This window comes from Perissodus microlepis, chromosome 18 (genome assembly GCF_051167445.1).
Source record: "Perissodus microlepis isolate ML-2025 ecotype Zambia chromosome 18, ASM5116744v1, whole genome shotgun sequence".
Taxonomy (NCBI): domain Eukaryota; kingdom Metazoa; phylum Chordata; class Actinopteri; order Cichliformes; family Cichlidae; genus Perissodus; species Perissodus microlepis.
This window is the reverse complement of record NC_140478.1, coordinates 1,691,140-1,712,444: the sequence shown is the minus strand read 5'-3', so window position 1 is coordinate 1,712,444 and position 21,305 is coordinate 1,691,140. Positions and strand designations below refer to the sequence as shown.

The following is a 21,305-nucleotide window of genomic DNA, read 5'->3' as shown; positions in this document are numbered from 1 at the left end:
GGGGAATTTCTGTATATGTATACACACAAAATGAGCAACTCTGGTTGGCTTTGGCATATTTTTTTTAATCCCTCTTTAAGACTCATTGATCATTGATATCACTTGATATATAAATAATTTTTTGGTGGTGTGCTGGTTTCTAGGAAGCATTACCGGGAGTACTTGGTGAGCCTGATCAATAGCCACTCCATTGACCCAGCACCGCTCTACAGCTCAAACGAGCTGCTGCTGGCCTGCAGGAGGTACAAGGTAGAGGACACCCACAGGGACGGGGAGGACACCTTCACCTACTACACCAGGCTTCTTGAGGTGAGGATCATTACCTGTATACATTTCACTGCTGAACATCATTTCATTTCTATGCTGGCCATCTTTAGTTCAGATGTGGATCATTATTCTGCTATTGTTTAGGTCCATTGGTTTCTGGGAATGGTCACTGTAAATAACTTATCACCTTTACAATATAAAACATTTTTATCCTGACCGCAGCGGCCACGTTAACCATAAAGATGTAGAATTGGTTTCACAAAAAGCAAGTCTGCAAAGTTCATCCCAACCTAACTGAGCAACTTGGGACATGTAAGACTGCCCTGTTAGACATCTACCACCATCATGCAAACACCAACTGGTAGAATATTTTCATTAACCAACTCAGAGTTCAGACAGAAATGGGGACACTTCACAGTTAATGGTAAAATTTAATATCCAAAATTAAATGAAAAAATGAATGACATCGAGTTAATGAGGAAGTGGTTGTATAAGTAGCACAGTGAGCTTTCCCCCTCTCCCTGTTCCCTGTTTTATCTGAGTGGTGGGTTCCAAAAGGTGACACACCAGTTAGAAGTTGTCTGGGTGTTATTTGAAAGGTTTTGGTCTAAATATTCTGTTTTAGTTTTCATAAGCAGGCGTGAGCGTGGTTGGTTCAGGGTGTGTTTGACTTTTGTTGTGTTTTTTGTATATATCCGTAACACTTGCATCCACACTCATCATATTATTGATGCCGCTGTACTTATGTCATCCGTGTGTATTGTATTGGTTTTTATACAGTATGCTTTTTTTGTGTCTGGTACAGTTGCTGGCCAGAGAATGAATCTTTAATTGGCTTATTGAGCTTTGTCTCACAGCAGCTGTAGCCCAGAAATATGATTTTGTATTTTTATTACCTGCATTGAATACTGACTCTAGAGACATTTTGCGTGTTTCATAATCACCGCATAGAGCATCTTTGCTTCACCAGAATGTATTTTGTGTTTTGGCCATCTGAATGACTATAAGGTATGTTAACATCACCGTTGTGGTGTCTTTTCAGAAACTGATGGATGAAGTACCGCTCGGTGATAAGGTGCCACGAAAGAAGTAGAGGATGCTCAATTCCTGTTTTATATCATTTGTAACTACATTAACCGTTCAACTTAAAACTCAGCAACAAGACAAGATGATCAAGAAGATCCCTGTTTTTCAGGTGGACAATTTATTAGTGTTCACTTATACCTCTGTGATAGTGTAAAAAAATAGTTTGACTTTGTCAGAAAACCACATTTCAAAATCAACGTATGTGGGCTGGAACATGAGACAAGCTCTGACAAAATCATTTAAATCAACTGAATGTTCTTTTGTGTAAAATTGTTGAGCAACAACTCATTTCTTTACATTTTTCTTCCACAGAGACAGACTTTCTTGAGCAATAGTTCTTCAGGTTTTCTCAAGTTTTTTCGAAGTTTGGATGTTGCCTGCTTTTCACTCATTTTCAGAGGAACATTTGTTTGCTTGCTAAGTTATTTAACACTGACCTATAACTCATTCAAGCATAAAAATGCTCCTAACTCAAGAGATGAACCAGTGATGTGTCCTCACATATCAAACTACATCACAAAGAAATCAATTTTAAATCATATTTGTAGGCACACTTGCAGCCCTCCAAAAACACACAGTGTGTTTCCCCTTCTTTAGGTATGTCTGTGAAAAATGCCAAAGATATCACATTTTGACAGGCATAGAATAATATTTCTGTACCAACAAGGTGATTGCTAAAGAACAGCGTCATGGCCGAGGGAATTACAAAAGAAGAATTGAATAAAAAAAACTGTCTACAGCAGATAAACAACATCTACAAATCATGTCCGAAAAAAGGAAGAAAAATCTGTCAAAGCTCCGACACAGGAACTGAGTGATTTACGTGATTTGTTTCTCTTAAGGAAGGGAAACAGAGAAAAGGCCAAACTACACAAGAACCAGACTGAAATGAGTGGCAACAGATCTTAAATCATCATCAATATGGACAAAGGATATCAGAGAGGTACAGTAGTGAATATCAACAGAGTTTAGTTCCAAAAGCCATGTTTCAGCTTTTGGGCTTCAGAATTGTACAGATGTTGTTTTTGGCTTCCATGTGTGTTTAAATACGTTTCAAAAATCACTGCGCTTGCTCCCATTTTCCTCGCAAAATTCAAAGAAGTGAGAGTTTGTTTGAGACGTTTACACAGTACTGTACACTGAGGCTTTGCTTCTTTTTTCCTCAAATGAACAGCCAGTATTTCAGCTGGATCTTTTTATTGTGCCAACCAAATAAAACAAAACTTTCCTCTTTTCTCAAACTCGCTGTTTCACTCCCCAGCTGTGAGACGTAGCCTTACTTATATAATACACAGATATGAATACAAGGGCAAATACTTTTATTTTCAATTGGCTTCAGCAGCAAATGAATCACTAAGGTAGCGATATATTTTTTTTGTTTTACTACGTTACCAAAGTTCATTGAAAGATGTATTGAAATCAGTTTGACTGTAACATTGGATTTGTTTGGAGCAAATTAACATCTTATTGAAATTATAAGTGCTTGCATCACTAAGTAAGCTCACATAAGAGCTTACTTAGTGATTAAGTAGGTTAAGTAAGTTAACCTAATTAATCTTAAGTAAGTTAAGAGCCAAGAGAATAAAAGTTGTCCACTCTGCAGGGATGAAAAGAAATGAAGGACTGTAAACTCAGAATCCACAGGTGACTGCATGTTTTGCAAAGGCTGTTACGGCAGAAAGTAAACAAGTTCTATTGATACATAAAAATTCATCTTTTATTTCCTTTCTTATAAAATGCTGTACTTCAATGAATTACATTTCCACAACTTTGTTTTTACTGGCCATTTGAGATTGGTAGGTTGCATGTAAAAATAAGAATGCTTACACTTGACAGACAGATAATGGTTTGACCAAATTAATAACATACTGAGAGTTTAAAAGCTACCGTTTGTAATAAGCAAGAACATAAGTCCCTGTGAAAGTGTATTCTGTGTCATGTACTGTGTCTAATAAAACATTAATAACATGACTGATACCCTTTTTATACAGTTTGGTAATGTTTATGCTGATCATCTGGTTAATCTACACACGAAGCAGATGAACCATACAACATATACAATATGATGTGGTGCGTAGCAACAGTCACAGACATTACTCTAAACAGGACATTCGAGGAACCGTATTAAATATTGCCTGGAATGGAAATAAAAATTTGACAATCTGCAAATTATGCAGAGCCTATATTTATGTGATTTTACAACAAATCCAGTTCGGAAACAGTGATCAGAAGAATCGTTATCATTTTCATTCATGCTAAAAACATGTTCTGTAACATGGGTGTGTCGTATGTCATCAATACAATCCCATACCATTGAGAATATAGGGTATGAGCTCTGTGCTAGACTGAAGATGTAGTGTCCAGGACCGTTGAGTGGTTCTTTGTCCAAAGAAGGCTCCAGCATTTCTAGGTCTTGCATATATGATGTTAGGCTGGAGTACTAGCATTTGGTAGTCGTTCACTGAAACTCTCACTATGACATAGGACGCATGGTTAAGAAAACTTTTCACAACATTTTGATGTGGAGGAGTGGAAGCCAGAGGCGGAGCCAGACATTTGAAACACCCGGGGCTTAGCCCTAAAGGGTAGTATGCATGTGGGATTTTTTTTTTTTTTTTTTGGGGGGGGGGGGTAGAAATGACTGAAAGATTAATTGGCTCTGTTTTGAGTTTTGTTCAAAAAAGAATGACTTCATATAGGGAAAAATATATATCACATATGCAGGACACCTTAAACTAGTTTTTTAATTAAGCAGCAGGGCAGAACAAAGTCAGGGCTGTATCAAGACACGAGGACTAAACCCCAATTCAACCAGACCAAGAACTGATCTGGAATTAAAACAGGACTACAACAGTTCAAAATCAGGACTACTGAGGACTTAACCAAGACAGAACCAGAATCAGAACTAGATGATAGTAGCACTAAAAATCATCATAGACCTGCACTACACTTATTTTTTAATTCTACCAAAGTCCACTATTTAGATTCTGAAAAGTTTATATAATTATTTAGCCTTGTTGTGCAAACAAGCTGCATAACTTAGTAAATATATAACTTGAAAAATAACAAACCTAAAAAGAAACACTACGTACGAGATACATGAGTACCTATGATACGGTGATACTTTTGGTAAACAACCATTTAACTAACATGTGTGTCTCACCTGCTCTTGTTCCATCTCTGTTCTGTCCTCATTCTCTCTCTCCCTCTCTGTGCTGACAATCATCAAATATACAGTTGAAACCAGATATTTATTAGGGGTGCAACGATACACAAAATTCACGGTTCGGTTCGATACTTTGGTGTCACGGTTCGATATTTTTTCGATACAAAAAAAATATTCATGCCTTTGTAATTTGTCATTTATTAAAATTATAAATATATATTTTAACTCAAAAGTACAGTTTTTAAATTTAATGTTGTTGAAACAACAAAGTAATAAAAAAACTAAATCTATCTGATGGAGAAATCACTCATCTTTGGAAAAGAGAGTTTATTACAGAGAAATGGCTCTTTCCAAAATAAAAGCTATACTATACGCTTCTTCTGGGCTATATTCTCAGCAGCATATTAAACATATCAGGTCCCCATAAGGAGAATCCTGTGCTAACGGCTGTCTAAATGACTCGGGTAAAGTTTGTAGCATGCGTGCTTGTTGTTTTTGTCTGCTTCCACTTGTCTTTGCACTAGGATGCTGTCGGAGTAAATGTGCAGTCATATTCGTTGTGTTCCCACTAGTGCTGTCAGCGTTAATCTGAAATGACGTTAACGCCACAACACGGCAAATCTCCGTTAACGAGCTACCGCGGATCGCCCCGTGCGTGGGGCTGGACGGCCAACACGTTAACGAGCTAACTGCGCTAACACACTAGTTCCCACCAATGTAATTGAGCATTGCGTGGCACATCCGACATACTGTTTTACTTTAGTCCATGACGCGCTTACCTTCAGGGTCATACTTCACATGAAAACCAAAATAGTTCCAAACGCCAGATCTGAATGAGGGTGGGGGAGGTTCAATTTGCCATGTTGCAACAACAGCTTAACTTCTGTCTCGCTAGCTTGCCCTGCGCTCAGTGAATCTGCGTTCGACTACTCCGCCTAGGCTGCACTGTCGAGCGCAGATCCACTGAGCGCTCAACACAGACAGCATCGTCAGAAGGAAAGTTGATAAAATAAATTAAAAATTTAGTATTGTTCGATACATATGCATACCGAACCGAAAGTACTGTATCGAACGGTTCAATATCGATACGAGTATCGTTGCACCCCTAATATTTACATACTCTTCAGATCAAAACACTTTTTTAATTGTAACATCAAATCAGACTAAATGTTTTTTTTTTTAGATTGATAAATATAAAAAACATATTTGTTAACTTTAAGAGTAAAGAGAGAAACTATCTGTATTTCTTAATTGTAAATGGCACCAAATTGTATTCAAACTGAGCCACACTTATGGAGCTCCACAATTCTTTTCCTGGTGTTTTGGTTGACATCTCTTGATGTTCCCATGTCACAGAAACAGGCTCTGTGTTTTGCCTTATATGCATCCACAGCTGTGCCACCAATTTACTCACATGGACTCTACTAACCAATCAGAAGCTTCTTCAGCTCAGAATGGAATCGTCTGGAGTTTTCTTATTAATTAACAATAAACTTAGTGTACATGTACTCCTAAATTCGATGAAAGTGATAAAAATAGAAGCTCTGTCTCTCTTTATTCTGACATTTAACTAATTCAAAAGATATTTCAATATTTATTTATCCAAAACAAAACAAGTTTACTCTAAATTGATGTTGTACAGTAAAAAAATGTTCTTGTGTTTTCCATAAAGTGTATGTAAATATCTGGTTTCAGCTGTGAATATACTGCTGTGTATTGAAACTCCTCTTGTTTTGCATAGAAATATACTGAACAACATACAAAGCATAATATATAAAATACTACCAGAGTTTTTTCTTTGAAAGAAGCTCCTTACGTCCATTCTTGTATATCAGTGCATTACTGAAACCGATTTATTTAGCCGTGGAGGGAAACAACTGAAAATATGAAATAAACACACATGTGAGCTAAGACTCTCTAAAGAAACAGCATTGTTGTTGTTCGGCTTTTCATTTTGCCATTTGTTGATTCACTCGAAGAGCAAGTAACGTGATATGGGTCAAGTGATCAGTTTGATATCAATCTTTGGTGATTCACTGATTCACCGTCATGTTTACATTATTTGCGCAGTAGGAATGATTTGCTTTGGTACCTGGTCGAACTTCAGTTCTCCTCTGTCTGCCTGGCTGCGCTTCTCCAACAGCGCACTCGCAGGCAGCAGCTGCCCCGCCCCGCTTAGTGTCTGAGCTCGGATCATACCAATATTAGGGGGGATTTACGCACAGTCGTAAATTCCCACAGTGTGCACTATGTGCTTCGAATATTGTGTGTAGTTCTTTGCTTTATACAGTTGTCAGCCAGGCATCTAACTATGAAAAAATTACACTCCAAAAACAACCCGGGCTTAAGAGCCCAGTAAGCCGCCACCCCCCGCTCCACCACTGGTGGAAGCTCTACTCTGAGCCCCTCCTTTATAACCAAGTTCCTCATCCCATCATTAAGGGAGAGCCTACTACCTCACCCTTCGAAAGAAGCTCATTTCCACCTCTTGTATTTCAGTCTCATTCTTTCAGTTGCTACCCAGAGCTCCTAACCAACTTAATAACAGCTACGATTATTTCAGTTATGTTCCTACTCCCCAGTTGAGGGTAGGAACATAGATCAACCAGTAAATTGACAGTTTCACTTTCATGCTCACAACAGGCTAGAACAGCATCCATCTCACTCCATCTGTCAATCTCACGCTCTGCTCTCACTTGTCATCCCCAAGATACTTAAACTCTTCTGTTAGGTCTATACTTGTAGACCTCGCTGACTCAGAGACTTATTCCCGTGAACAAAGCAAGACAGAGCTCGATCCATTTTAACTTCCAAGGGGAGCCGATCGGACCAGGGTCTTGGAGCTGCGAGCTCCTCACCTGATCCCAGACAACTCCAAACTCCGGCCCCCTCTCGCAGCTCTTTTATTAACTCAGTGGTCACACAATCATCTCATTAATCATGCAACAGATAAAAGACTCACATGTGAACATGTGTTGTGTGTGTCTGCAACAGTGAACATGTGATGTGTGTGTGTCTATGAGCATGTGATGTGATATGTGTATGTGTGTCTGTGTAGGAAACAGGTGAGCATTCATGCTAAAGATCTAATCATCTTGCACAATGACAATCATATTGATCCACAATTCTCTAACATCTTCCCGTCGGGGAAACAACTCATCAACAACCTGGAATGGGCACTTCACTCTTTCTAGCTGATAACAGTGGTTGGACCTCCTGATTCCCATCCTGGGTGCTTCACACTTGCCTGCAAACCAGTCTAGTGCAAGCTGGAGGTCACTGCCTGATAAGGCCACAACCAGAACAGAAACCACATCGCTCCTGCTGAATCTGAGGTGCAACTAACAAATGGAACCCTCTGCTGCACCCTGGCATAGCCCTTCCAAGAAGGCTGAAAAGTGTGAGCCCTCGGAAATCAGAGCACATGCTCCAGTCCCCTTTCTTGAAAAGGGGTACCACCACACTTATCTGCCAGTCCGGTCACAGGCATTGTGACCAGCTTCCATGTGATACTGAAGAGACATCTGGCTTCATGGACACATAAAGCTGGGTATCACCTGCATAGCAATGAAAATGTATGCTATGCCTTTTAATGATATTGCCTAAGGGAAGCATGTATAATGTAAATAGAGCAGGAAAACAATTTCTGTGATGATAAACAATCATAAACATAGAAAACATTTAATTTAATCTTTCAAAGCAGAAAAACAAATACTGCAGTTTTTAGCTCTTTCTACACCTTAAATTTCCAATCCTGGCTTGAGAAACAATCATGATTGTTTGAATGCTTCTACTCTCATATTAGTTAACAGTAACAATGTTTCATCAAACTAAAAGGATTATCTTTAAATTTTGATTTTGAAGTTAGCGCGTGGGTAACTTCCTGAAACTTCACGAGTCACTCAGAGGACTGAAAGCAGTGCTCTCTAGCACTGACCTGGAGCCAGTGGCAGTGATATCTAGTTTTATTGTAACTGAGGATATTGTATATGTATTTTATTGTATTGTAAGCATACAATAGTTTTTAAAACTACTACTGTGAATTGCATTTCTTATGACTATCCATCCATCCATTTTCTTTCGCTTATCCGGGGGCGATTAGAGGAACAGCAGCCTAAGCACAGAAGCCCAGACCTCATGTCTGGGGGAACATCAAGCCGTTCTCTGACCCGAGGCCTCCTCCCATTGGGAACACCTCACCAAGGGGGCATCCTTGTCAGATGCCCGGACCATCTCAGCTGCCACCTTTCAATTTGGAGGAGTAGCAGCTCTACTCTGAGCCCCTTTCAGATGGTTGAACTCCTCGCCCTAAGGGAGAGGCCAGCCACCCTTTGGAGAAAGCTCATTTCCGCTGTTTGTGTCTGCAATTTTGTTCTTTCGGTCACTACCCAGAGTTCATCACCATAGGTGAGGGTAGGAACATAGCTCGACTGGTAAATCAAGAGCTATGCTTGTACGTTCAGCTCTCTCTTCATTACGATGGGCTGGTACAGAGTCTGCATCACTGCAGCTAAGCACCAATACATCTGTCGATCTCCTGCTCCCCTCTCTCCTCACTCGTGAATAAGACCTCAAGATATTTAAACTCCTCCACTTGGGGCAGCAACTCATCCTTGACCTGGTGTGAGCACTCCACTCTGGATGAGGACCGTGGCCTCAAACTTGGAGGTGCTGATTCTCATTCCTGCCACTTCACATTTAGCTGTGAACCACTCCAGTGTGAGCTGGAGGCCGCCACCTAATGAAGCCAACAGAAACACATGATCTGTGAAAAGCAGAGATGAGAATCTGAGATGATCCAAGTAGAAGCCTTTTCCCACTTGGCTAAAAGTACAAATTCTGTTCTCTTCAATAAAAATGAACTGAAATAGTGACAAAGGGCAGCCCTGACGGAGCGAAACTTATTGCTGACAATGTGAACCAAGCTCTTGCAACAGTTGAATAAAAATGCAATGGCTTGTAGCAACAGGTCGAACACCCCATACTGCTGAAGTACTGCCAATAGAATTCTCTGACACGTAGACTGGTTGGGCAAACTCCCAAATATCTTAGAGTGGATAAAGAGCTGGTCCTGTGTTTCACAACCAGGACAAATACCACATTGTTTCTCCTGAATCCTAGGTTTGACTAACAGACAGACTCACCCCTCCTGTACCCTGCTATAGACTTTCCTGGAGAGGCTGAGGAATGTGATTCCCCTATAGTTGGAGCACACCCTTCAGTCCTCCTTCTTGAAGATGAGAACCACATCCCCAGTCTGCAAATCCAGAGGTACCACCCTAGATATCCATGCTACATTGTAGAGGAATGTCAACCAGCAACAGCCTGGTTTAACTGCCTCAGTGACAACACCCCCAGTGACGAATGAGCCGCCCCCTTATCCCCTCGTCCTGCTTCAGAAGATGTGTCAGTGGGATTAAGAAGGTCCTCAAAGTATTCCTTCCACCGCCCGACAACATCCTCAGTTGAGGTCAGCAGCACTACACCTGCACTATACACAGTGTAGCTATGACTGTCTACAAGGGCTAAGTGCATACTCTGTTCAATGTAAGCATGGTTAGCTTTAAAAAAAAGAAGAAGAAGATTTGAGTAAGATAGGCCTGACCATCTCAAAACATAACTTAGCTCATTTTTCATTAAGTTGCTCCAGTGTATTTCAGTGTATGTTCTGTCTGATGTTTCATTGTAAAACATCACTCAGCAGTGACTCCATGACACACAAGCACCTCCACTCAGTGACCATGGGATATTTCTTTTTAGATTGAGCACTGACACATATTTATTGTATTCTTAATTATGGTGTTTCATAGGAATTACCACATCAGACTTTGAATGTTGTATATGAAAATCAAGTGCCTTTTATGTGACACTGGCTCATTAGTCAATGTGTACTTTAAGTCTTCCTTATATGCATTATTTTTATTTTAGGCTACCTTTTTAACAACTGGTAAGGAGCAAGAGATTAAAAGATGAAATTTTGCCCTTACAGTGCTTTCTCCTTAGTAGGTCAGTGAGAACTCTCCATGTAAAGTAAACGAAAACATTTGCTTTGCCCTGTCCATATCTCTCAGAATAGTTAATGTCCTTGTCAGTTGGTTTTGTTTAATGCTAAATTTTTTAAGCAGCTTTAAAATAGTGTTCTTCCAACTTTGTTGCCACAGTATGTGGAAGGTTTGAGTGGGAGGCAAACCTCCCACACTGGGAATCCCGTAAGAGCATGGACCGCAACGTACTGCAGATGCTGCTGAGTTAACAGCTGGATCTGTCCATGGTGCTGAAAACGTGTTCAGGCCTCCGGATGTTTCTATCCTGGTTCACATATCAGCTGCATACTTTTAGTTACACTGAGAGGAACACATGTTTGCTCTTCATGGCTGATTTAGGAGAGTCTTTGTATTGTAACAGCGCTCAAATGATAAGGAAACTGCCGAGAGACGGAAAACAGCAAAGAGAGGGAGAGTCGAGGGGGTTGGGGGAGATGATGTCATAGTTTTTAGTCTGTGCCAAGCAGATGGCTGCAGCCGTCCTCCTGTCGCTTAGCTCCTGCTTCCATCTCCATCCCAAACATCAGCCTCAGCTCCAGTGAGTTACAAGCGCTGGAAACGGAAGCCGTTTAGAAGGACACAAAGCGGAAACGTCCTCGTGTGCGCTGTATGTGAGCGAATGATCCTCGAAGCATAGGGCCAGTCCAAATCTGATATGGACGAAAATACTGGACCAAGCACGGGGCTTCGATCGCTCTTCACTTTTGTCTTCATTCTGTATTATGACCAGACGACAGTGTGGACGAGCTAGTCCTGCCCAGAAAGGAGGAGGAGGAGTAGGAGACACACGCACAAGGGTGTCGACGGAGAGAGGCAGGAGCAGAGGAGCAAAGGCGGGGAGCAACGGGGGGAAATCGACTAGCTAATAAATCAAGATACTGATAATGGCTGCTAAATCGGACGGGGTCCTGAAGATGAAGAAGAGCGACGTGGCCTTCACCCCTCTGCAAAACTCAGAGCACTCTGGCTCGGTGCAGGGACTCCACCCGGGCGGCCAGCTGGACTCTGCGGGCACCGGGGACGGGGATTTTGCCAACGGGGAGTCGCGGTGCTGCGGTGGGGGAGGCTCAAACTCGACGTGCCTTCGTCTGGGAAAAGGGCAGCAGAAATATACGGTGTGGGACTGCTTGTGGATCGTAGCCGCCGTGGCCGTTTATTTGGCCGATGTGGGCACCGATGTGTGGCTGTCGGTCGACTACTACCTCCGCCACGACTATTGGTGGTTCGGCCCGACGCTCTTTTTCGTTGTGTTGGGTTCCTTCTCGGTCCAGCTCTTTAGCTTCAGATGGTTCGTCCACGACTTCAGCACCGAGGACGGCGCCGATTCTGTCACCGATTGCTCCCTCATGGATGGGAATAAATTGCTTAGCGGCTCGGCCTCACACGGTGATGTTACTGCTCAACACCACCCGGCCACGCCGCAGAGGCAGGCGTCGACCGCCAGCAAGAACACCACTACTAACAGCACGGCGAGCACAGCGCTGGGAAACAGGAATAGGAAACGCTCGGCCTACTACTCCTTCTGTGTTTGGTTCGGCCAGTCCGTCATTCACATCATGCAGCTGGGCCAGATATGGAGGTAGGATGGAGGCCTTGGGCTGGCGTGCAAATGTATGTGTTTAAAATATTTAAATGACAGAGCAGAGGGCTGCTTTTAGGAACAGCTGCCATCTTTAGCTTACCCCCCCCCCAACCCCAACCACACACACACACACACACACACACATATGTTCCTGTGTTTACCTCTACACCCTGTGTTAAAAACACAGGAAACTAGCCCAGGCCTCCCAGTCACAAAGGTAGTGGTGCCTTTGTGGTACAACATACAATGTTGTGGCTCCTTTCTGTTGTCCTTTAAAACAAATATAGATATATAACGACCAGACTCCACAATATTAGCGAGAAAGCACCATCAATCACACAAGTCCCTATGAGCAAGCTTTTGGCAACGGTAGGTAGGAAGAACTCTCGTTTCATAGGAAGAAACCTCCCGCAAAACCAGGACAGGGAGGGAGGGGTTTCCATATACAACAATCAGTCATAGAAGAGAAAGGTGAAGAGAAAATTGGAGCATAGAGAAGCCAAGGAAAACAGACTGTTGATGCTGGCAACATTTTACATATTTTAAACAAGAAATAATCAATACTAACTAAATAAAAAAGTAAATAAAACAGAAATAAGAAAAACTTTGATTGCAAAGAAAGTCTGCAATCAACTGTTCCTGTCCATTAGAGAGGTCACACCAATAAGATAAATGCATGGAAGGAAGATTTTGAAATGTAGTAGAAGTACTACTACTGTAGAAGCAGATTGGAAATCAGAAGCTCGAAGAACAGCTAAATCCAAATAAGAGTAAATGATACCTTGAACAAATTAACATTCTTACAATTGCATAAAACCCATCTTTTGCAGGTAATCCTGTAAAGATGTGGGACACGTGTTAAAAGCGTAGGTCATGGGCAACAGCTCACAGGGTCAGCAGGTTTGAGTCCAACCTTAAGTCCTTTGCTGTGTGTCTTTCTCCCATTTCATCGTCCACTCTCCACTACTACACTATCTACTAAAGGCAAAAGGCTGAAAGAAAAGTTTCATTTATTAGTAGTAGACCATTGTAATATACGTTCACAGTTTGAACTAAACTGAATATGTTGTACACGTTCTAAGGTTTGCACCTATAGACCTGAAGGAAGAAGGTGTTATGGCACTTTAATCACCTCTGACAAACTTTATTTCCGTTAACATTAACATTTTTCCTCCTTTATTCCTCTGGAAAAGCAGAGAGATTCAAACGATGCAGATTTACAAAATGTGCAACTTGTGAATTGGTTTATGCATTTTCAGCTCAGATTGAAGGATATGTATAAGTATATAGTTTGCAGCATAACTATGCTGCAATAGGCATAGGCTGCTGGGGGAATCTCATTGTTTTGTTTTTTTTCCACAATGTGTTTTGCAATCCTTGACCCAAAAGTTCTGGTTAAAATGAACATAAAGTTCATTTTGAAAATGTGTGAATCTTTTATTTGAAAAAAATCATGCAGTCCTGTTTCTTTGAAGGCGGCCGTTTCTGTGCCAGACCCATAAAGACGATTACCATTACAACGTATAATGTGAAAGGACAGACACAGGGCTGTAAAGCCAAATCTCAGACGGGGTTTGGACTTTGTGTTGTTTGATATACAAACAGTTTGTGGGACTTTATCATTTTCAACGTCTGTTGGAAAAGAACAAATTCCAAGAGAATTACTGTGACTTATATGAATCCTTATGTAGAGAGTATATTAGCCTGTCATTATAAACACAATGGTAACTTTAGATGGGAGGACCTAAGGTGTTATTCACCATCCAATAACTTTATAAATAGTGCATACTGAGTCCTACTGGTGTGTAGTATTTTACTGTTCTTAAAAACATACACACACACACACTGAGGTCCTTAAGGTAAGATAGAGCCTGATTCTTCAAGACCTTTAAATGCAGAGATAATTCTGGATTTAACAGGGAGCCAGTATAAGAGATATATGCTCTGTCTTTATAATCCCTGTTGGTTCTTACTGCAGCATTTTGAATCAGTCGAAGGCTTTCGGGGAGTTTTTATTTAATAATGAATTACAATAGTCTAGCCTAGAAGTAATAAATGCGTAAATTAATTTTTCAGCTTCACTGTGAGAGGACACGTTTCTAATTTTAGTGAGCTTGAACAAATGCCAGAAAGCAGTCCTGCATATTTGTTTAACGTGTGCATTGAATGACAGAGTATCTAGTTAGACACCGAGTACAATAACCTGAGTTTTATCTGAATTTAGAAGCAGGAAATCAGAGGTCATCCAGGTCTTTATGTCTTAAGTTTAACTAATTGTGTTGTCCTGTGAAACACCCAGGACCATGACATATCTGACTTCATGGATAGATAAGATCGATATTATTTGCAAAGGAATTAAATGCTATGCTATGCCTTTTATTAACACTGCCAAAGGGAAGCATATATATTGTAGATAAAACTGGTATTAGCATAGAACTCTGTGGAATGCCATAATAAACCTGTATGTGTGAAGAAGACTCGCTGTTTACGTGAACACATTTGAATGTATTATGTAGAGTTTAAAGCTCTACCACCTGAGCTACAACCAGCCCGCAGCTCAGGTGGTAGAGCAGGTCACCTACTAATTGGAAGGTTGGTGATTCCCCATCTCACCCAGTCTGCATAACAAATATGCCTAAAACAACTTACAGGGCTTGTACAGCGCTGTACAAGAATCAGTCCATCTAGATGAAATTCAGACCATTGCAGCACATTTAAAATCTTTGGCATGCTTTTATCTGCTTTTATCTGCAGTTTTGAATGCTGCACTGAGGTCTAGCAGGACAGCGCAGAGATGAGTCTACTCGAGGAACCGTCACTAAAGCTGTTTCAATTCCACGATGAAACTTAACTGAAATTCTTTAAATAGACCATTCCTCTGCAGACGCTCAGTTAGCTGCTTTGCCCACAGTTAAGTAAAAGAGCTGGGTGAAGTGGTCACTTTTTAAGTAATTGTTTAATTACTGCCACCTTAAAGGCTTGTAATACGTATCCCATTCATAGAGACAGGTTCATCATATTTAAAATTGAAGCATATGAAAAGTTACCACAATTAAAATGAAAATAAAATACCGTCTCTCACTGATCCCGTACAAACCCTCCACTGCCTGGTTTAAGCTACTAGACTCAAACATCCGAAAATGTTTATGGAAAAATAAACCATCACAAATAAGTTTGAAAAGTCTAAACACATGGTGGTCTAGAATTACCAAGTTTTTATGTTTCAGAAAGATTAACTCAAGCTGCTTATACATCCCATGGCTGGGCCTAGAATAGAACAGAGCAGTATCAAGCATCATAATTGATTTATGGCTTAACATAAACCCTCTCTGTTCTGTCTTCAGTTATCTCATGTAAACTAACACCCGTTTGGAACAATCCAAATATTTATGAGTAAAATGAATCAAAAAACATTCTGTCATGGCATGAGGAGTGGATAAAAGAAATCTAGAACATGTTATTCAACTTTATCAGGAACACATTTTAAAATATGGAATCGGCAACAACAGGTTTCTTGAATATCGACATTTTAAATCTTTTATACAGGAAAGATTTAATCCCGATCAACTTAGAAATATCTACAGATCAAAGCTTGTGGTCACAAATATGCTTTAATACCTTCAAAATGACTAAAAGTGTCATGGGCGTCTCACACTGTTTCTTTTTGTTTGTTTGTTTGCTTGCTTTTTAATCCTGTCCTATATGACAGCTTTTGCAATCAGAATTTTAGAACTGAATGCTTTTTATTGTCACTACACATGTACAATGAAATTTAGAGCAACTGTGGAAAAAACGGGGTAAGGTGCACAGTTCTGTGGCACCATATACATCTGAACAGCTTCAATATCAAATGTATACATATAAAAAAACATGTTATATATTTACAGTGTAGGTGATTGCACGTAAATTCAATCTTACAGAGTAGTGATGGTTGTTTGTGTAGTCTGTGTATAGAGGAAGTCCTTTGATCGGGGGTGGAGTGATCTGGATCCACTGTTGTGCCAAACACATTTTGTTTTTCCAAGAACAGCTCTTTAGATTCTCTACAGGCTCCTCTTGTTCAGGGCTTATCTGATTATTTTGTCATTTCTATCTGTGTTATTTCAGTTATTATACGTAGTATACTGTATGACCATGTCTAAGGCAGGACAGGCAGTAAAAGGATAGAGTAGAAGTAGAAATGCACAATGTCTCTTCAACTACGGCACCTGTAAGGAAAACAAACATACAGCACCTGAAACACAGACATTTGAAAATGCACAGGTACATAAATCAACAATCTTTTTGTTGTGTGTGTCTGTGTGTGGCTCACTAGGCCTTGGTCCCTGTGGGACACTCTTCTTGAGTGTGGGGAGGTTTACATCTCCACTGGTTGTTGGATGTGGGTACTTGCTGGCTCCACGGCACCAGGCTGGGTGCTTTGGCATTGTTGCTGGCCCTCAGGCCTGTGGTCTGAAGTGGTTTGACCTCTTTGTTGCATGGTGGGGTTCCAGCCAGGTGTCAGGCAGTTCTTGGGCACCTAGGGTCCTGTGGCCCTGTTCTCAGCTCGTGCTGGGATGCCGACTTCGGCTGGAGTCTGCCGCCTCCTGCTACTGGTTCTCTGGTGCTCCTGCCTTTTGGCTGTGGGCACTCCATCTGGGGCCTCCCTCTGTTCTTCTGGGGTAGATCTTCTTGGCAAAACTGTCAGACAGGTCAGGTTTTTTAAAACAGATATTAAAAGAATGAGTCTTTGACTAAAGGTAGGTCTTCTCTGACCTGCTCTAATAGACAGCAGGAAGAGATTACTGAAGTTAACCCAGAAATATCAATAGGAGAAAAAGAATATAACTCAATAACAATAAATAATTAATAAATAATAGCGGTATGCAATGTTTCATCTGTGGGATGGTTATGGATCATTTTCTGTAGTGTTTGAAATTTTACTTCTGAAGAATTTTATGAAGTCATTACTAGTTCGGGTTAAAGGGATGGTTGGCTCAACAGAGCTCTGAGTGTTTGTCAGCCTGGCTACACCCTGGGTTGTTCTTATTTTCTTCAATCAGTGATGAATAGTAAGATGTTCTGGCTTTACAGAGGGCCTTTTTATAATGCAACAGTTTTTCTAGGCTAAAAGATTTTCTACATTAGTGAGATGAGCCACAGTATCCAGACTTACATGCAGTGAGGATCTAAGACTATTAACAAGATAATCATCCTCAGTGGGAGGAGAGTTTAGGTAGCTGCTCTGCACTGTGCTGGCACAAGGAAGACAACAGTGGAGGAATTGACTTTTAGAAAGACATCAGGCACAGTGATGTATTCCCCACTGCTGTGTAATCTATTATTGTAAATTTAAATACGCAGCAGTGAACATAATTTCTTTGTTTAATTCAAGAGCACTTTGAAAAACAAACTGACCTGATACCAACGTATCTAAATAAAGGTAGCATGTACAAACAATGAAAGATACAAACTAAATTCTAAACTCTAAACATCCCAAAGACGCCTTCCTGCATAAACAGTTTCAATGAAGGACGCTCCATATTTGCTTTACAATTGTTTGCCTTCTTGGCTAATCTTAATGATGTTATTTTTGTTAAAATACTGTATCGATATTTTCAACCTACAAAACTGTCCACGGTTCATCATACCATGAACCATCATTGACTTGGCTTAAAGCTTAATCAGGTTAAGTTTAGGTTAGCTTCTGTGAAACCGTGTGTCTGTTGTGGGTTTCACATTCAAAGGCTTATTTATCGACTGCTTACACTATTCATGCTCCTCCTTCAGAGCAGGAGGGGGTCTGCTCGTGTGGTTACAGAGTCGACTGTTTGTAACAGCAAAGCTACAGTTTGCACATGGACAGTGAACCAGGCTGTAAAATAAACTGCTGGTTACTTTCCTCTACATGATAGACCCAGTTCTATGTTTTCATGAAAATAAGATCGCAGTTATATGAAATCTTTGGCAGCAGTTTATCCATAAACTACATAAAGTACATAACACCAGATGTATATATTTTTGTTATACTGCAGGGTGACACTTCTCTATTACAACTATATGACTCCAGGGGTTGAAATAGCTGTTAGGGTTATTCTTGTGTTATTTGTTGATTTGTTTACTTTCTGAGGGCATAAATAAATAGATGTTTATTCATGCAGTGATTGCCAAAAATATTCCCGACACTGGATATAGCAACCTTTTAAAAATCATTTGAAACTGTAAATCTTTGCACATTGACATACATTTTCAAATGGATACTATTGCAAATACAGAATGATTCAAATCAATTTAATGTTACACCTTCTTCACCCTGTTATGCAACAATTTAGATAAAGAAATATGTTTTTAGTGATGGTGCCCCCTGTGGACAGAAACATGCATAACTGCAGAGAACATTTGCTTTTTCTCCTACAATACAAATACAAAATAGTGGACACATCCACTGCATCGTGGCTGGTGGTTAGAAACGTTGCACCTTTGTAAGGGCCAATAGGCAGAGAGTAAGGTGGTGCTAAAAAGTGATGACGTCCTGTGATGGGCTGCGAGTTACCCATCTAACAATGTGACATCAAGTGTTTCAATGTTTGATTTAGTCACTTTTTGGACCATGACACAATCTTTGGATTTTGCCTCTGTACTCTACCATAGTGTGTTTTTAATCAAGTAATGAAAATATGATTAAAATACAGGTTTTAATTCGAGTGGTTTTTAGCCAAAGTGTTGAATTAGCTGTGAAAAAGTGGTGACTGAAAAATGTCTTTCTCTTCAGAAACTCTTGGGTTGCTTTGTAGCATACTTTGTGTCATTGTGGATTTGCACTGTCTTTACATCTTAGTTATAGACTCATACACCTGCCTGTTTAAGAGTATTCTTAACTGGCTCAGTGTTAGCATGGGATTTCTCTTAACAAGCGAGAAATTCCTGCACTGTTCCTACCTTTTGTTGTTGAGTTGACCAGTGCGTTCCTGCTTTTTATGAGTATGCTGCATCACTGATTGATTCTTTGGCTTCGAATAAAGTTTATTCTGTCTTTCTGATTGATTTAGTTGGGTTTCTCATTCATTTGTGTCAACATTTTTCTAGACTTCATAGTTGATATATTTGGAATTTGGTACCTTTTCACTATGATGAAAGTGATGGACACCTTGGTTGTGTTCAGCATTTGGAATCAGCTCCAGATCTCTTATCAGCTTGATTTGTCAGTGAACAACAACATCAGTGTTGCAGCCAGGTGAAGTCGGATTACGTTTGAAAAGGAAAAAACGATAAAATTGGCTGTCATAACTGCCAATGCAGTAATTTTATTAAACCCCTGAAATTTACACTTAAGTCACATCTGTGGTGGTTGTGTAGAGGCAACATATAAAACCTGGGTCAGTATTTCCTCTACAGATCATGATCCTGTTGTGTTCCTGCATCTGTTAAAACTCAGACTTTGACTCTGACAGTGGTCTTGCCACTCAAGGTGGACTATGAGGTGCCACATAGGCACATCTTATTTTTGGAAACTGAGAAATCAACTGGAATCACAACAAAGGGATGTAAGGTAGTACAGCATCTTTCTAGTCTTACTACACATTCTTAATACTACACATTCAAAACATCTAAGCTTACATTCATGGCCAGTTGTAGAATGACCAGCTGACCTAACATGCATGTGTTTGGTAAGCAAAATTGAATTGGATTGAACTCAACCAGAATGGAAGCAGTTGGCAACCAGCTGAGTCAAGTCTCCTAAAGCAAAGGACTGTGGACCAGGCAAGCTGCGCTCATCATCTCAGGCTGACTCAGACTACAATCTGTTACTGCAACCAGATGGTTTTAGTAAATAACAAATCATTTATTGAAATAAGTTTTTAATAAATGATTTGCTGTGATTTGCAAATCTTTTTTTAAAACTTATAAATGAAGCAGACAGAAGATTACTAAATGGACTGATTCACACACATATACACACACATATACACATATACACACATATATATATACACACATATACATATATATACACATATACATATATATATACATGTGTGTATATATATATGTGTGTATATATATATATACACACATATATATGTATATATATGTATATGTGTATATATATATATGTATATATATATATATATATATACACAGATATACACACACGCTCTACTCTCCTGGAGTACTCAGCGCTCTATACAACACGCCACATTCACCCATACACACCAATTCACACAAACACTCTATGCTTCATCAGTGCTTTTTAACATACACTCATACGTATTGCATTGGATGCATCGGAGAGCAAGTGGGGGTTAGTATCTTGCCCAAGGATATTTGGCATGCAGACTGGGGGAGTCAGGAATTGAACCTTCCGATCAGCAGATGACCTGCTCTACCTCCTGACCTACAGCTACAGCCACCCCTGAAACAGAGAAAGAATAGACAAGGGGACTGAAACAGGAGCGGAGACAATGGAGATAAAGGAAACTGGCAAACCAGTCTCAGATGTCAGGCTATAAAATGAAAGAAATGAGTAAGCTGACATCTCTGTAGCAGAATTAGAGGCTGAAAAAGGTTTGAGAAGGCTGTTGTAGAACATGACGCTGTCCTGAAAACAAAATTGGAGAACATAGAAGTAGCATAGATGAAATAGATCTGACAAGACAGAAATGAGGACAGATAAAAGCTTTAAAACAGACTTGGGAAAGATATATCTGACAATCTGGTGCCATATACATGGTGTCAAAAATGATGTGAATAACTGGATGTTAACTGGGTCTTGATATAGAGCACTGATTATTAGGGGGAAAGAGGAAAGGGATGGTAAAAGACTGTTGCACAGTTAGCTACGTGGTGCCATTTATGTAGCAGAATTTATGGAAGTTGAAGGCCCTTACTGACTGATATAATTCCCAGCTACACCTTGCTATGCATAGGTGGTAACATAGCGGATCGTGGCCTGGACCAGACAGAAGGTTGCTCTGATTTTTCTGGTCTTGGATTGCAAACAGGAACCTTTGGGAAGCCAAGAGTGATCACCCCAGGGCATCTCTGTGAACTTAGTAAAATCATTCTGGTGATTTTTTGACTGCAGATTAACAGACTTGAACCACTGTTCCTGGAAATATGAATTTAAATGTGTGGCAAAGAAGGAAAAATGAATCAGAGGTTGAGAGAAGGAGGTCCATGA

At 40.2% G+C, this 21,305-nt stretch overlaps 2 protein-coding genes across 2 annotated transcripts in view; both read left to right on the top strand.

Annotated features, from left to right (window-relative positions):
- The window catches only part of rnf31 (ring finger protein 31), a 42,768-nt gene extending 39,438 nt beyond the window's left edge, over positions 1-3,330 (top strand). The window contains exons 23-24 of the mRNA XM_084911253.1: positions 144-309; positions 1,310-3,330. Coding sequence (XP_084767379.1) covers positions 144-309; positions 1,310-1,360 — 217 coding nt within the window. The 3' untranslated portion in view covers positions 1,361-3,330. The remainder of the gene's footprint in view (positions 1-143; positions 310-1,309) is intronic.
- A 7,532-nt stretch (positions 3,331-10,862) lies between these two features.
- The window catches only part of xkr4 (XK related 4), a 29,775-nt gene continuing 19,332 nt past the window's right edge, over positions 10,863-21,305 (top strand). Inside the window, exon 1 of the mRNA XM_084911257.1 lies at positions 10,863-12,142. Within this exon, the coding sequence (XP_084767383.1) occupies positions 11,448-12,142 (695 nt within the window). The 5' untranslated portion in view covers positions 10,863-11,447. The remainder of the gene's footprint in view (positions 12,143-21,305) is intronic.